This window comes from Rhincodon typus, chromosome 8 (genome assembly GCF_021869965.1).
Source record: "Rhincodon typus isolate 14 chromosome 8, sRhiTyp1.1, whole genome shotgun sequence".
NCBI lineage: Eukaryota > Metazoa > Chordata > Chondrichthyes > Orectolobiformes > Rhincodontidae > Rhincodon > Rhincodon typus.
In genome coordinates, this window is record NC_063339.1 from 28167689 (window position 1) to 28186334 (window position 18646).

Genomic DNA, 18646 nt, shown 5'->3' on the forward strand with positions numbered 1-18646 from the left:
GCCTAGACCCTTTTCTGATGAAGGGTCTAGGCCCGAAACGTCAGCCTCCCTGCTCCTATGATGCTGCTTGGCCTGCTGTGTTCATCCAACTCAGCTCTTTTATTCTTCCTGCCATAGCGCATAATCTCGCATTTCCCTACATTATATTCCATTTGCCAAGTATTTGCTCACTAACTTTACCTGTCTATATCCCTCTGCAGACTTTTGTCATCCTCACGACATGACTTCCCACCTATTTTTGTCATCAGCAAACTTGGCTATAAATCACAATGAAGTTTAACAGTTGTTATTTAATAGGCAAATGTGGTGGTTAATTTATACGAAACAAAATCCAACAAACTAACAGCAGTTAGTTTGTTCACAATGTTGCTTGAGAGAGGACTGTCAGCCAAGAACCAAAACTAACTCCCTGTTTATCTTCAAACAATATAATATAATCTCTAATATCAACTTTAACAGAAAAGCATCAGTATTACACTATACTTCCTATGGTATTATCCTGATTTCTACTGAGTTTTTGAACACAAACCCTTTTATGAGACTCCAATCCTCAAACTTTTGATTTATGGATAACAGGGTAGGCGATGGCCCAGTCGTATTATCGCTAGACTATTAATCCAGAAATCCAGCTGACGTTCTGGGGACCCGGGTTCAAATCCCACCACGGCAGAATTGGAATTCCAAAAAAAGTCTACTGAACACCATGAAATAATTGCAGATTGTTGAATAAACCCATCTGGTTCACTAATGTCCTTCAGGGGAGGAAATCTACCACCCTCACCTGGTCTGGCCGACATGTGACTCCAGACCCACAGCAATGTGGTTGACTCTCAACTGCCCTCTGAACTGGCCGAGCAAGCCACTCAGTTGTACCAATCGCTACAAAGACTCAAAGAAGTGAAACTGGACGGATCACCTGGCATCGACCGAGGCACCGGAAAAGACAACGGCAGAAACAGCCCTGTCGACCATGCAAAGTCCTCCTCATGAACATCTGGGGGTTAGTGCCAAAATTGGGAGAGCTGTCTCACAGACAAGTCAAGCAACAGCCTGACATAGTCATACTCACAGAATCATACCTTACAAACAATGTCCCAGACACCATCATCACCATCCCTGGATACATCCTGTCTCACCACCAGGACAGACCCAGCAGAGGGGGTGGAACAATGGTACACAGTTGGGAGGGAGTTGCTCGAGGAGTCCTCAACATTGACTCTGGTCCCCATGAAGTCTCATGGCTTCAAGTTAAACATGGGCAAAGAAACCTCCTGCTGATTACTACAAACCGTCCTCCGTCAGCTGATGAATCAGTATTCCTCAATGTTGAACAACACTTAGAGGAAACACTGAGAATGGCAAGAGCACAAAATGTATTCTGGGTGGGGGATTTCAGTGTCCACCACCAAGAGTGGCTTGGCAGCAGTACTACTGATCGAGCTGGGAGGGTCCTAAAGGACATAACTGCTAGTCTGGGTCTGCAGCAGGTGGTGAGGGAATCAACAAGAGGGAAAAACATACTTGACCTCATCCTTACTAATCTGCCGGCTGCAGTTGCATCTGTCCATGACAGTATTGGTAAATGTGGCCATTGCACGGTTCTTGTGGAGATGAAGTCCCACCTTCACATTGAGAACAACCTCCATCGTGTTGTGTGGCACTATCACCGTGATAAATGGGACAGACTTCGCACAGATCTAGCAACTCAAGACTGGGCATCCATGAGGCGCTGTGGGCCATCAACAGCAGCAGAATTGTACTCCAACACAATCTGTAACCTCATGGCCTGGCATATCCCCCACTCAACCATTACCATCAAACCAGGGGATCGGTCCTGGTTCAATGCAGCACCAAGATGAGGTATCAACCTGGTGAAGCCACCAAACAGGACTACTTGCATGCCAAACTGCGAAAGCAGCAAGTGATAGACAGAGCTAAGCGATCCCACAACAAACGGATCAGATCTAAGCTCTGCAGTCCTGCCACATCCAGTTATGATTGGTGGTGGACAATTAAACAACTCACTGGAGGAGGAGACTCCACAAATATCCCCATCCTCAATGATGGAAGGGCCCAGCACATCAGTGCAAGATAAGGCTGAAGCATTTGCAGCAATCTTCAGCCAGAAGTGCAGAGTAGATGATCCATCTCGGCCTCCTCCAGTGGTCCCCAGCATTACAGATACCAGTCTTCAGCCAATTCGATTCACTCCATGTGATATCAAGAAATGGTTGGAGGCACTGGATACAGCAAAGGCTACCGGCCCTGACAACATTCCGGCAATAGTACTGAAGACTTGTGCTCCAGAACTTGCCGCTCCCTTAGCCAAGCTGTTCCAGTACAGTTACAACACTGGTGTCTACCTGTCAACGTGGAAAATTGCCCAAGTATGTCCTGTACACAAAAAGCAGGACAAATCCAACCCGGCCAATTACCACCACATCAGTCTCCTCTCGATCATCAGTAAAGTGATGGAAGGTGTCATCAACAGTACTATTAAGCAGCACCTGCTCTGAAATAATCTGCTCAGTGACGCGCAGTTTGGGTTCCCGCCAGGGCCACTCAGCTCCTGACGTCTTACAGCTTTGGTTCAAATATGGACAAAAGAGATGAATTCCAGAGGTGAGGTGAGAGTGACAGCCTTTGATATCAAGGCAGCATTCGACCGAATATGGCATCAAGGAGCCCAAGCAAAACTGGAATCAATGGGTATCGGGGGCAAACGCTCCGGTGGTTGGAGTCATATCTGACACATAGAAAGATGGTCGTGGTTGTGGGAGGTCAATCATCTTAGCTCCAGGACATCTCTGCAGGAGTTCCTCATGGTAGTGTCCTAGGCCCAAACAAACGCCAGGCTATGACCATCACCAATAAGAGACAATCTAATCACCTCCCCTTGACATTCAATGGTGTTACCATCACTGAATCCCCCACTGTCAACATCCTGGGGGTTACCACTGACCAGAAAATCAACTGGAATCACCACATTCAGAGTGGCTGCAACAGCAGGCCAGAAGCTGGGAATACTGAGGCGAGTAACTCACCTCCTGACTCCTCAAAGCCTGTCCACCATCTACAAGGCACAAGTCAGGAGTGTAATAGAATACTCCACACTTGCCTGGATGAGTGCAGCCCCAACAACACTCAAGAAGCTTGACATCATCCAGAACAAAGCAGCCCGCCTGATTGGCACTACATCCACAAACATTCATTCCCTCCACGACCGACACTCAGTAGCAGCAGTGTGTACTATCTACAAGATGCGCTGCAGAAATTCAACAAAGATCCTCAGACAGCGCCTTCCAAACCCATGATCACTTCCATCGAGAAGGACAAGTGCAGCAGATATATGGGAAAACCACAACCTCCAAGTCACTCACCATTCTGACTTGGAAATATATCGCCGTTCCTTCATTGTCGCTGGGTCAAAATCCTGGAATTCCCTCCGTAATGGCATTGTGGGTCAACCCACAGCAGGAGGACTGCAGCAGTTCAAGTAGGCAGCTCACCACCACCTTCTCAAGGGCAACTAGGGATGGGCAAGAAATTCTGGCCAGCCAGCAACGCCCACATCCCACAAAATGAATAGAAAACAAAAAGAATTTTCAATAGAAGCAAGCAATCATAGAAATTTCAGCACAGACACAATCAGTCTGCTTGGGCCAATCTTGACATTATGTCATATTACAGATTGTTTCCACTGGATGGTCAATCTTTTACTAATTATCTTTTCAAGCTTTTCACAATTTAAAAACTCCTATGAGATTCTATTTTACTTCTTTATTTCAGAGGAAAAAGAATCAATTTTCAAGTCTTCCATTGTCGTTATACTAATTAATTCCTATAATTGTGAATGAACCAAGTGAGAAAAGTCAACATGATTATAATAGAAAACAAAACCAAAAAAAAACATTAATCATAGTCTTACTGTTTAAAATGCCTGGGAATTATTTACATGTATTATCACCCAGTACAGGACTGCATGTTGAAGTTATTAATCAGACCTGTATTTTCCAATTGTATCAGTTTTATCTATTCTCCACTTCAATAACAGAGCTTAGCAGATGCAGACATCACTCAAATTCAACTGCATCTTTCATCAGTTAAGTGAAGTGAATGCATTGGCTTTTTCCAAAGATAGGCCTAACATACAGAACAGTTCATTTGACTTTGAGTTAAAGGAGGGAAGGGGATAAAAGGCAGAGATTATAAATAAATGTTATTCCAGATACCGTGGTAACAATTTTCAATTTATTCCACTTGATTTAGTTCAGGTTTATTTTTGAAAAGGAATATCAAATACTCCTGTGTTTTAAAATCATAAAAAGTATAGAATTGCTTAAAATAGATTATTTGCCCACAGATCAGTTAAACACTTTTCAAGTTGGCCTCCATAAGTAATAACAAAGGTAATTATTATTTCATACTTACTAATCACATCAATTAAATTTCCAGCAAGATTTAGCTCCTTGAGATGTGTCAATGTATTTAGACCCTGCAGTAAAAAATTACAGTTAAAATTATATTTATAGTTTCCACTCATATGAAGCTTATTTATTCTCATGTTTCCTTTCTGTTCATTTCATCATTGTACAATTGAGATACAAAGACTATTCATCTATGGCTCCAGTGGCCATCAAATACACCAATAAAGACACCCTAGTTACAACATTGACAACTACAGTCTTTCAGTGGAGATTTTAAAGAAATGATAATGCTGCATTTCCTCAAATGTATTGAAAACTTTTATCTCTTCCAAATGTATACCAATAAAAGTACTATTCCTTGAGGTTACTTTAAATGGAATTCTGAAGCTTTCAAAGTAAATCAGTCTCAAGAATACATGGTTTTACGAAGGTGCCTCCATTGCTTCCATTATTAATATTGTTTCATTTGACAGCCTGGACTTATTTCTCTTTTAGAAGAAAGGTCACTAGACTTCGTTTTAAAAAAAATTTAATGGGAGTAACAATTTAGCTACGTAAACAGCCAAGAAGCTTACAGACTATGGAACCACTTATACTTGTTTACAGAAAAAGTTTGAGATAAAAGATATGTATTATTTTCTAAATGCGGAAAGACTTGTGCTTCAGAAATATGAAGCACAAAGTGACTTGGAGTCCTAGTTCAGGATTCTCTTAAGGTTAACATGCAGGATCAGTTGGCAATTATGAAGGAAAACATATTCATTTTGAAAGGACTAGAACACAAGAGCAGGGATGTACTGCTAAGGCTTTACAAGACATAAAGTCAGACCGCATTTGGAATGTCGAGAGCATTTTCGGGTCCCAGATGTGCTGGCCTTGGAGCGGATCCAGAGGAGGTTAATAAGAATGATCCTGGGAATGAAGGGCTTGTCATATGAGAAGGGATTGAGGACTTTGGCTCAGGACTCACTGGAGTTTAGAAGGACAAGGAGAGGACCGTCTGATTGAAACTTAGAGTACTGAGAGGCCTGGATCCAGTGGACATCGAGAAGATGTTTCCAGTAGCAGAACAGGCTAGGACCCAAGTGCACAGCATCAGAGTGAAGGGACAACTCTTTAGAACTGAGAGGAGGAGGAATTACATCAGCAGAGGGTGGTGAATCTGTGAAACTCATTGCCGCAGAAAGCTGTGGAGGCCAAGTCATTGAGTGTATTTAAGACAAGGATAGATAGGTTCCTGATTAGTAAGTGGACCAAGGATTACAGGTAGAAGGAGATCGCCCATGATCAAACAGTGGTGCAGACTGAATGGTCTGAGTGGCCTAATTCTGTTCCTATGCCTTAGGATTATGGCTGTCAGGAGTTTTGGAGCTTTCTCCATACTGTTTGGGAAGTTCAGTTGGGGTTTAGTCTAAGAAAGAAACCATCTGTCTCATCCTTTTACACCTTTTCTGAGTACACCCTTTTACAGTACAGTGCAGGAACTGGAAAATTGATGTGTAAAGTCTATTTAAAAGTTTCTGAAAGATTTCTTCTTGATATCCCCTGAACACGCTGCTTCGTGTAAGGTCTTCATTCGATTCTCCCAGTTTCTCCGCCTCCATCATATCTGTTCGCATGATGTAATCTTCCAGAGGTGCTCTGACATGTCAGCCTTCTCTTCAATGGAGGAATGTCTCTCTTGCTCTCTCCAACACCACTCCCCAACCTTGGTTTACTGTCCTCAGCAGTGTCCTACCTATTTCCTGTACTTCTGCCCTTACCTCCTCGAATTTAGGGTTTCCCTTGTTCTCATTTTCCATTCCACCATCCTCTGCATTAAAAAAATCATGGCGTGCAAATTTCTGCCATCTCAAGCAAGATGCCACAACCATAAACATCTTTTTCTCCCCTCCACTGCTAGCATTTCGCAGGGACTGTTTCTTGCACGACAATCTGGTCCACTCCTCTGCAAGTCACAATATTTTTTTACCTTCCCTCATACTCATGGGACTTCCATGAGGGATGCAAGAAAATTGGAGAACAGACATCATGTGTTCAAGCTCTTGTGGAATTCAATGAAGTCTTAGACGCTGTAAAATGTGTAAGCAGAAGAGGAGGTATTATACGTTGAACTTATGCTGTGCTTCGATGTAACATTGCAGCAGGCCCAGGACCACTTACTCACTCCCTTATAGCACCTTCCCATGAATTTGCAAGAGGTGTTACACTTCCTTATCCATCTTCTCATGTTCCAAGACTCCAATCATTACTTCTATGTGAAGCAGCATTTTACTTGTACCTTTTCAATCTAGTCTACCACATTGCCTGCTCACAAATCTGAACCAGCTATCTAATTATTCTGTTGACAAGAGCAGGTCAGAGGCTAGGAGGATAGTTCAGCTCCAGAGTCCTCAGAGCCTGTCCATCATCTACAAGAAAGAAGTCTGAGGTGTGATGGAATTCTCCCACCTTTCCTGGATAAATGCAGCACCAATTACACTCATGGACCTCAACATCATCCTGAATAAAGCAGACCACTTGACTAGCACCCCATCAAACACCTTCAAACTTCACATCCTCGACCAGTGACAACCAAATTGCTGTGATGTGTACCGTCTACAAGACGCACTGCCAAAACACACCACGGATCTTTAAACAGCACCTTCCAAATTTGCAACAACACCCACCTAGAAGGAAGAATGCAGCACTTACATGGGTACACAACAACTTGCAAGTTCCCCTCCAAGCCGCACACTGTCCTGATTTTGAAAAATATCACTGGGTCAAGATCCTACAAATTCCTCCCTAACAGCATTGTGGTTACACTTACAACTCATGAACTGCAGTGCTCAAGAAGGCAGCTCATCACCATCTTCTCAAGAGCAATTAGGGGCAATAAATCCTGGCCTAACCAGCCTCTTCAACATAGAATATAGAACAGTACAGCACAGGGACAGGCCCTTTGGCCCACCATGTCTGTGCCAACTATGATGCCATTCTAAAATAATCCCATCCGCCTACACATGGTCCATATCCCTCTACTTCCTACCTGTTCATGTGTCTGTCTAAATGTCTCTTAAATATTGTTATCATGTGCGCTTCTACTACCTCACCTGGCAACACGTTCCTGGTACCCTCTGAGTAAAAAACTTGCCTTGTACATCTCCTTTAAACTTTCCCTCTCGCACTTTAAACATATGCACTCTAGTATTTAACATTTCCAACCCGAAATAAAAAAGATTCCCACTATACACCCTATCCACACATCTCAATTTTATATACTTCTATCAGGTTGCTGCTCACTCTCCAACACTTTAACGAAAACAATTCAAGTTTGTCTAATGTCTCCTGATAGCTAAAACACTGCAATCCAGGCAACATCCTGGTAAACCTCTGCACCCTCTCCAAAGCCTCCCCATCATTCCTATAGTGTGGTGACCTGCACACAATATTCCAAACGTGGCCTATCTTTCCTGTCTGTCCAATGTAATGTTTGTCACAGTCTTTGCATGGGATCCTGTATATCACGTTGGTTCTGTCCATAGTGGGTAAGGGGTCTTTGGTTCAAGTTCACAGTTGGCATAGGTTTGTGTGCCACCCTGATGTCCAATGGTTGTAGGAATCTTGTGGTCAGTTCGGATATGTTCTTGATGTATGGTAACATGACGAGTGTGTTAGGGCGTACTGTATCTTCCTGTTGTTGTTTGTGTGATAGGCATCGTTGGACCCAGCTGTTCGGGTATCCGTTGTCCTTACATACTTGGTAGAGGTATTCTTTTTCATTTTGGCATAGTTCCAGGTTGCTGCAGTGTGTTGTCGCTCATTTAAATAGTGTTTTTACGCAATTCCATTTGTGGGTGTTGGGGTGGAAATTCAGGAATTAATTGATGTGTGTGGCCTTTCTGTGTACTTTTGTCAGAAATTCCCCATTGGCCCTGCGTTCTACCATGACATCGAGGAATGGGAGCTATTTGTTCTTTTCTTCTACCTTGGTGAATTTGATGCCGGTGAGATATACAAGATCCCATGCAAAGACTGCGACAAACATTACATTGGACAGGCAGAAAGGAAACTGGCCACAAGAATACATGAACACCAAATAGCAACAAAAAGACATGACCAGTATGCATTCATCTCTATTCACACGGATAAGGGGAACGACAGTTCGACTGGGACAACATCACGATTCTCGGACAGGCCAAACAGAGACAAGCACAGGAATTTCTAGAAGCTTGGTTCTCCACCAAGAAGGCCATCAATAAACACGTAGAATTAGACCCTATATATACACCACTGCGAAGAAAAACCAGAAATGAGGTAACCAATTTCAACGGACCCCAGAGTTTAAATACGAGACGGGAAAACACAACAGTACTTCTTCGGAGGCTGCACTGATGATGTTACACAGCAGGGTAATGAAATGTCTGTGAACTAACAAACCAGCTTGGCAAGCCAACCAGCATCCACAACCCGAGCTACAAATCTACACAAGAACCTAAGAGAGTCGGGATTAATGGGTCAATTACAGGTTGGTAAATGTTAACTAGTGTAGTGTCAACCAAATTAGTTCTGGGTCTCAATTATTTATTATCTCTATTAATTTTTAAAAATTCATTCGCAGGATGTGGGTGTCACTGGCTAGGCCAGAATTTAGTGCCCGCTCCCAATTACCCAGAGGGTAGTTGAGAGTCAACCACATTACTAAAGATTTGGAATCACATGTAGGCTAGACCAGGATGTCAGATTTCCTTCCCTGAAGGACATTAGTGAGTCAGATAGGTTTTTCTGAGAATTGACAATGGTTTCATGGTCATCAATAGATTGTTAATTCCTTTTTTTTTAAAATTCAAATTCCACCATCTTCCATAGCGAGATTCGAAATCCAGAATGTTAGCTGCGTTTCTGGATTAATAGTCTCCCAATAGTACCACTAGGCCGTTGGCTCTCTATTAATGACTTTGATGAAAGGACAGTCTGTATTGCACCCAAATTTTCTGATGATACAAAGATAGGTGGGAAAGTTAGTCATGAGGATACAAAAACGTCTGCAAGGGATATATGAATAAGGGAGTGGCAAAATAATTTGGTGTGATAATGAGAGGCTTTTCATTTTGGCTGAAAGAATAAAAAAGCAGAATGTTATTTAACTGGAGAGAGATTGCAGAATGCAGCAATACAGAGAGATTTTAGTGTCCTTGAACATGAATTGTAAAAAGTCAGCATGCGGGTAAATAATCAGAAAAGCAAACACAATGTTGGCCTTTATTACAAAGGGGACAGAATGTAAGAGGGAGGAAGTCTTGTTGTAGCTTTAAAGCACATTGTTGAGATAGCACCTGGAGTACAGTGTACAATTTTGGCTTCCTTAAGTAGGAATATAATTGATTTAGAAGAAATTCACAGAAGGTTCATTACATTGATTCCTGGGTTGAAGGGGTCATCTTATGAGGAAGGGTTGAATTAGTTGGACCTTTACTCATTGGATTTCATAACAGCAAGAGGTAATCTTTTATAAAAGAGATTCTGAAGGGGTTTCATAGAGTAAATGCTGAAGCAATGTTTTCCCTTGTTGTGGAATACGCAATATAGGAGCACAGTTCAAGAATAAGGTGTCATTCACTTAAGATGGAAACAAGGAGGAATTTTTTCTCACAGAGTGAGATTAATCATTGGAATCCTCTTCACCAGGGAAGAGTGGAAGCTGGTTCATTCAATAGATTCAAGGTCAAGTTGGACAAACTGACAGGGGAGTCAAGGATATTGCGGTGGTCTTCAATCAAATCAACCATGAGGATAATATAGGAGGCAAATGGCCTATTTCTAATTCTAATTATTTTGCAGTATTGTACTTGATAACTTCCAAACTCATTTAGGAAATAATAACTTTCAGATACATAGTGCCCTGAATGTAAAATGCCACTGCAAGATTTTTCACAGAGGCAAAACCAAACAGAGTTACGAGGGGTAATCAATAGGCTTGGTCAGAAATAAACAATTTTAAAATCTACTGAACATACTTACTTCTATAACTTCAATTTTATTATTGTTCAACCAAAGGATCTCCAACCTCTTTAGATTTTCCAGATTTTTAATTTTTGTGATCTGATTGTAATATAAGTAGAGTCTTTGAAGATTTGTACAATAGCTTAATCCTTCAATGTCCTAGAAAAATAATTTAAAGTTATTTTTTGGAACCAATATGATCCTACAGTCTTACTGGCCCCTCATTGCACTACAGTGAAAAACACGTAACTTCAAAATGTTCAGATGATCTTCTCAATGGGCCTATGAGCTTCCTTTTGCACCTCAACAATTCTGATTTTGCAATTCAATATTTTAGCAACATTTAAAGTAGAGAAGAATTTGTACTTATCTTACACTACCCTACGTATTTTGATAACTCTGGAGAATCATTCAAAACTATAAATGTTCAAAAAAATTTTAAACACCAAGCAACTTCTACAAATGTCTGCTGGTGGCAATGTTGAGCTGCTGCAAACTAACTCAAGATAAAACCAGCAGTGTCGTAATGATTTGCAGACTTACTGAATCTTCAACAAATTACTTTACATGTGCTATATAAATGCGATAAAATGTTCCAAGGCAATTCAGAAGGGTTATTAAAAAAGAATGAAGTAAAAAAAAGGTGAAATTCGGCAGAAGATGTAGGTTTTGCCGAGTGTCTTAAAGGAAAAAAATGAGATATAAAGGCTTACAGAGAGAATTCCTGAGCTTAGAGCTTTTACAGTTACAGGGATGGTCATGAAGGGTGGAGTGATTAAAGCAAAGGACTGGCAACAAACCAGAATTAGAGGAGCACAAAGAAGTGGAAGGTTTGAGAGTAGCAGGAGATTATAAAGCTGTACAGGAGCAATGCCATAACACGAATTTCAATGTAAGGATGAGAACTTTAAGATCAAGATACTACTTAATTGGGAGCCAAAGTCAATCTGCAAGCCCAAGGGCAACAAGGTGAACAGGTCTTATTATAATATTAGAACAGTTTTGGCTAACCTCAAATCTATTGAGGAAAGAAAGCAAAAGGGTGGCAAGTAAAATGTTGTAATAACCAAGGCCAGAGGTTTAAAAGAAAACATGAATGAGGGTTTTAGCACAGACAAGTTGAGGCAGAGTTTAAATCAGGCCTTCAGGATAGAGAAGTGGTAATAGGCAATCATACTGATCAGCTGGAAATATGATCAGGATAAGTAATCAGACACTGACCACAGGTAGAAAACAGTTTGGTTTAGCATCAGGCCAGGGAAAGGGATGGGTGTCAGACACACCACTCAAATTTATTCTTTTTTAAAATTTATTCATTTTGTGGGATGTGGGCATTGCTGGCTGGTGAGCATTTATTACCTGTCCCTAGTTGCTCTTTAGAACGTGGTGGTGAGCTGCCTTCTTGAAGCGCTGCAGTCCACCTGCTGTGGGTTGACCTACAATGTCAGTAGGGGGGGGAATTCCAGGATTTTGACCCAGCAGCAGTGAAGGAACGGTGATATATTTCCAAGTCAGGATGGTGAGTGGCTCCAGATGGTGAGGGGAACTTGAAGGTGGTGGTGTTCCCATATATCTGCTGCCCTTGTCCTTTGAGATGGAAGTGGTCATGGGTGTGGAAGGTGCTGTCTGAGGATCTTAGGTGACTAAAACATTAACATAGTTTCTCTCAGCATATGCTAGCAGTTCAGCTTGTGATTTTACTTTAAATTTTGAGCATATACAGTGGATCACTTTTATAGCCAGGGAGGAAAGAGATGATGATGATGGTGGTATCAGTGAAAGAGTCTTTGATGCTATATATCTTGCCTTTGTCCCGCTCTTTCCTATGATTTTAGAAATGTAAAGTTCATGATAATTCAAAATGAATTCATTTGTACTATCTTGGGATTGGGATAATGTTAAACAATAATGCAACATAATTATAATGTTATCTTCTTCAAATCATGTTGTAGGTTCTTAAAGTACTGCAGTCTGTAACTCCAGTAAATCTTTGGTTAATTAAATAAAAATGTAATTTACTGATATTGCACTACACTAAATCTATATAATTTAGAAACCAAAGAAAATTCAGTGTTTAATTAGGAATATTTGACATGCCTGAACAAAATAAACTATTCAGAAATGTATCATAATGACTTATAATACCCAATCATACTCGAATATTCACTTTGAGTTCTCCTAAAATACATAACTCACCGTTAAGTGGGACTCAACAATCCACAGTTGAGTAAGCAGAGGACATGCTTCCAAACCTTCAATTTTTCTGATGTTTTGCTTCATTAACGTAAGAACAACTAAATTTGGGAAGTATAGAAGTCCCACCATTCGCGGATATCCCGAGAAGAACATTTCCAGTTCAGTGACTGATGGTCCTTCCTGAACAATCTTCTCATATGACAATCCATTACACATACACTGACAAAACATTTCAAAAATGCATTATTTGACTTAACAATGAGATTTAATTTGTAGTTTTATTATATTTGAACAATTCCACTGTACCAGAGTTAAATTCATAACAGCAGGAGCTAAATTAACACCTCCAGTTTTGACTTCGAGGTAAACTTCGATGAGAGGGAGGGTTGCTCATAGGATCAGGCCAGGGCTGGGAAGATTTTAAAACTGGTAAAATCCACATTTAGGCCATTGGGCTGTAGGCTCCAGAAGCGGGATATGATGTGCTGCTCATCCAGTTGGCGGGAGGCATCATTGTGACACTGGAGGAGACCCAGAATGGACATGTCACCCAGGGAGTTGGAGGGGGGAGTTTAAATGGTTCACGACCGGAAGATGTTGTCGTTTGATACGAACAGAGCGCAGATGCTCTAAAAAACGGTCTCCGAGCCTCCACTTGGTCTCACCAATGTAGAGGAGGCCACATCAGGAACAGCAGATGCAGTAGATCATGTTGACAGATGTACAGGTGAACCCCTGTCTAATTTTTTCTAAAGAAGGGTCTGACCCGAAACATCAACTTTCCTACTCCTCTGATGCTGCTTAGCCTGCTGTGTTCCTCCAGCTCAACACCGTGTTATCCCTGTCTAATGTGGAAGGTTTGTTTCCCTCTCATCCCTAGCTCCTTGACCTGACACAACCTGTCCATTTTCTCTCCAACCTCTCTGCCCCTCCCACCTCATTGACCAATCCCCACCACTACCTACCTGCAGTCATCTATCTGCATCCCACCTACCTTCCCCAGCCTCACCCCTCCTATCTCTATTTATTTCTGAGCTCTCTTCCCCCTCCCCATTTCTGAAGAAGGGTCCCGAACGAGAACGTCACCTTTCCTGCTCCTCTGACGCTGCCTGGCCTGCTGTGTTCCTCCAGCTCCACACTGTGTTATTTCTATATTTTTGTAGTTCTTCTCAAACAGTATAACATCAAACAGAACGTAATTCTTCAATCAGCATTTAATTCAGAGTTGCCAACTTGAATGGAGATATTTCTAGAGGTTTTATCATTCAACAATTAGAATCATAGAATCTGTACAGAAAAAAGGCCATTAATCGCTTTGAACCTGCACCGATCCTCCAAGGAGCATCCCACCCAAACCCACCACCCTTCCCTATCCCTGCAACCCTGATCAAATGACATCAAGCCAAGTTGTGCAGCAAATTGCAAAAATCATGAACAGGTAGGTGAAGGAGGGAAACTGAGGATAGGGGACAAAAAAAGTCTTAAAGTGGGGGAGCAATGCATAGAGTTGTAGTTTGAATAATTTTAGTTGAATAATTTTGATTTGATTAAGCAAGTCAGGAATTAATTCATATTCTGTTTAATTACAGTAAATGTAGAAAACTTATGCAATACATGACTTAATCAACCTTATTTGGGGATGGGGGGGTAGGTTACTGAGAACTTGCATACTTTCAAGATTGAACAAAAGCTCACATCATACCTAGTCTTTTACGCTAACTGTCATTATGCGCCTATATTTTGTAGATAATGGCTATAAGTCCTATTTAGCTTATAATTTTATGTATTAGTTTTATGTTGCATAGTTTTAAGGTTATACACAACTTTAGAACTTAAACATTTATGAAAAATCTAACCCTTCTGAGCATCATTAGCTGCTCATAAAAACCACTCTCCACCAGATGGCCTTTAAAAACAAATAGCCACTGAAAAAGGCATTTGATGGAAGTAGAAACTCTCACCAATTTAACAAAATTGAGGCAATGAGCTCAGAGTATCAATTGTAGTACATGGCAGAGATGGCCTCATGAATAATTGACATCTTAGGAACCAATTTCAACACAGTAAGAATTGATGTCATTTAGATAGCCATTACAAATAAAGAAATCAATTAGTAATTAGGCAGACATTATCTAGTGAATCAAGATTGATCATGAACTGTCAATGTCAATTAAAGTTTAGGGTGTCTCTAATCATGCACAGGGAACAGCGGTTATTAAGGGTTAATAAGACTTTGTTTAATGGTTTGTGGTGCTAAGAGAAAGATCGAAGGCAGATCAACTTCAGTCAACAGAGCAAGAGACCCCTGTCTAGTTAACCAGTTTCACAAACCAGCATCCCAGCCTGAATAGGCTGCAAACTATTGATTTTATTAAATATCAATTCTTATGTATGTTTTTGATAAATTTAAATTCTCTTGTAAAAACATACTTTACCTGGAAAGAGGCTTGTAACTAAATGGACTAATCACCTTTAAATTGTCTCTCAATGTCTGTTAATTGTAAGTGACTTTGGTCTTACAATTAAAGTTAAGTGAACCCCAAGATCTTACTCAAGACCTGAACACAAATTTGATTCCATAAGCAACTAAAAGCAATTCACTGAAATTGCACCAAAAACTAATAATAACTGTGGAAATACAGATTCTCAGAATTGTTCACAGAATTATTAAGTCGCAGGAGGCCATTCAGCTCGTCATTTGTGCACTGGCTCTTTCAGCATACCTAGTGCCAATCTCCTGCTTTTCTCCTTGCAGACTATTTCTATCCAAATAATCACCCAATGCCCTCTTGACGCCACAGTTTAACCAGATTTCCAGGCAGTGCATTCAGTACTCGACTGTTTGCAATGTGAAAAAGTTTCCTTTTCCCTCAGATCACCCTTGTTTCTTTTGCACACCACTTCAAAAGTATGCCCATGCATTCTTGTTCTTTAATGTTTTAGCGAAGATCTGTAGCTCGGGTTGTGGCTGAAGTTGTTGGTTATTTCGCCGAGATGACTGGTTTTCATACAAACATATTGTCCCCCTTCTAGGTGACATCTTCAGCGCGGTCTAGCCTCCGTTGAAGCACTGTTGTTCTGTTCTATTCTTTGTTCATATGGTCCGGTCTGTTGTGGTGGGTAGGTCTGTTTCCGATTTTGCTCCACAGTGGTATGTAGATGGGGTCTATTTCAACATGTTTGGTTATGGCACCAGACTTTGAGAATAGCTGGCGAAGTGTGGATGTTGGTTTGTCATTATTCTGATTGGAACTGACTACAAGACTCCTACAACCTCTCAAAGCTGAAAGACCCCACACCCACAATGAGCAGGACAAATGTGATATACAAAAAACCATGCAGCAACTGCCAGAAGCATTACATAGGACAGACGGGCAGGAAACCCGCCATCAGAATACATGGACGCCAACTTGCAGCAAAATGGCATGACCAACTCTCCCTCGTTTCTATTCACTCCGACAAAGAAGGACATCAGTTTAACTGGGACAATGTAACAGTACTAGGACAAGCAAAACAAAGACAAGCACAAGAATTCCTGGATGCCTGGTTTTCAACCACTGATACCATAAACAAACATGTTGAAATAGACCCCACCTACATACCACTACGGAGCAAAACCGGAAACAGAACTACCAACCATGATAGACCGGACCATATAAATTCTGAACAGAACAGAACAACAGTGCTTCAACAGTGGCTAGACAGCACTGAAGATGTCACCTTGAAGGGGCCGAAACCAGTCAGCTCAGCGAACCAACCAACAACTCCATTCTTGTGGGAAGTGGGAACCTGTTCTCCCTATCTACTCTATCCAGACTGGTCATGATTATGAAAACATCCATTAAATTTCCTATCAGCTTTCTTCTCTCCGAGGAGAATAGTGCTAACGTCTTCGACCTATCCTCCTAACTGACGTTTCTCATTCTGGGAACCCCAGAAGGCAGAGCCAGCATAACTTTATGAAGTGGAAATCATACTGGACAAATTTACGAAAATTCTTTGAAGAAGTAACAAGGAGGATCAACAAAGGGGAAGCAGCGGATCTATTGTATTTGTATTTTCAGAAACAGCTAATAATGCACTACACTTTAGGCTACTTAATAAGATAAGAGCTCATGGTGTTCCATGCTAATACCACATCAGCACGTCTACTGGATTGGCTAACTAATAGAGTCCACAGCAGGGTTAAGGGGTGCATTTTCAGGATGACAACCTGTTAACTAGAACAGATCCACAGGGATCAGTGCGAGGGCTATGATTATTTATAATACACATATATTAATGGTTCGACTGAAGAAAGCAAATGTACTAAAACCAAGTTTGTACGTCTTTCAGTCACGAGTCTTTGGAAAAGTTTTCAAGATTCAGTGAAAGCAATGTCTTGAATATTTTTAAGGCAGGGGCAGGTAGATTCTTGATTGACAAGGGGGTGAAAAATTATTAAGAGTAGATGGGAATGTGGAGTAATCAGATTAGTAATGATCTTATTGAATAGCAAAGCAGGCTCAAGGGGCCCAGTGGCCTCCTCCTGCTTCTAAATCATATGTTTGGACACACTAAATGAAATTCAATTTTGTTTCATTTCTCTCTTCGACTGATTGCTAGATCATTAGCAATTCAAGCAAGAAAACTTGCACACCATTTTAAGCATTTGTGCAAAACTCTCACTACCTTAGATTTTAGAATGTCTCAGATACAGCTGCAGTATAAACTTAAGAAATCAGCCAAGACTTCTCTATACAGCAGGAAAACAATAGTTTGCCAGCAATATAATTATCATAACCTGTATTTGGGCTGAAGTAAAATCAACTCTCACTGCATATTTTAATAGACTGAATTGCACCTAAATGTTGTGTCGAGCTGTGACTAAATAATTACAGATAAGGGATCTATTTTGCTTTAAGAATGAGAAAGCATTTCAGATGTTACTTGGACTGGACACAGTCAGATTGCTCTCCAGATTTCTATACAATTTTATTTAGAAGCTCTTCAACAGGATATGGTTGTGTTGTACCCATGATACTGTCAAATCTAAATATAAAAGAACACACAGTAAAACATAATTTAGCAAAATGCTAGAAACCTTTGCTCTCACTGAAATAGATTACACAGAAAATGGCAGTCCCATTATGGTCCCATGTTCTCATTGTTTATAGCGATAGAGAAGGTTTATCAGCTGAACTAACTGTGCAGTAAATGGAAATGAAGCATAGGTACATTAAATAACAGCATTTATCAGTTGTAATTAATTTTCTGATCATTATTACATAGAACCGGTAAGTATTAAAGTTCAGCTTTCTTCAGAAACAGTTTAGCATCCACGAGCATTGAATACAATCCTGTGGGGCTTGGTTATCATAGGGCCCAGATTGCAACTTCCTAAATGTGCAAGGTGCAAAATGTACAAACCTGTAAACAAAGTCAGCTAATTATGGGACAACAAAGTGCAGAGCTGGATGAACACAGCAGGCCAAGCAGCATCATAGGAGCAGAAAGGCTCACGTTTCGGGCCTAGACCCTTCATCAGAAATGGGGGAGGGGAAGGGGGTTCTGAAATAAATAGGGAGAGAGGGGGAGGCGGATAGAAGATGGATAGAGGAGAAGTTAGGTGGAGAGGAAACAAACAGGTTGAAGAGGCGGGGATGGAGCCAGTAAAGGTGAGTGTAGGTGGGGAGATAGGGAGGGGATAGGTCAGTCCAGGGAGGACGGACAGGGCAAGGGGGCGGGATGAGGTTAGGAGGTAGGAGATGGGGGTGCGGCTTGAGGTGGGAGGAGGGGATAGGTGGGAGGAAGAACAGGTTAGGGAGGCGGGGACGAGCTGGACTGGTTTTGGGATGCGGTAGGGGGAGGGGAGATTTTGAAGCTCGTGAAATCCACATTGATACCATTGGGCTGCAGGGTTCCCAAGCGGAATATGAGTTGCTGTTCCTGCAACCTTCGGGTGGCATCATTGTGGCACTGCAGGAGGCCCAGGATGGACATGTCGTCTGAGGAATGGGAGGGGGAGTTGAAATGGTTCGCGACTGGGAGGTGCAGTT

General features: G+C 41.4%; 1 protein-coding gene across 1 annotated transcript in view; it reads right to left on the reverse strand.

The window, feature by feature from the left end:
* Positions 1-18646, reverse strand: part of lrrc9 (leucine rich repeat containing 9) — a 182687-nt gene that overhangs the window by 152248 nt on the left and 11793 nt on the right. The window contains exons 2-4 of the mRNA XM_048599971.1: positions 12609-12827; positions 10431-10571; positions 4432-4495 (exon numbers count right to left, since the gene is read on the reverse strand). Coding sequence (XP_048455928.1) covers positions 4432-4495; positions 10431-10571; positions 12609-12824 — 421 coding nt within the window. The 5' untranslated portion in view covers positions 12825-12827. The remainder of the gene's footprint in view (positions 1-4431; positions 4496-10430; positions 10572-12608; positions 12828-18646) is intronic.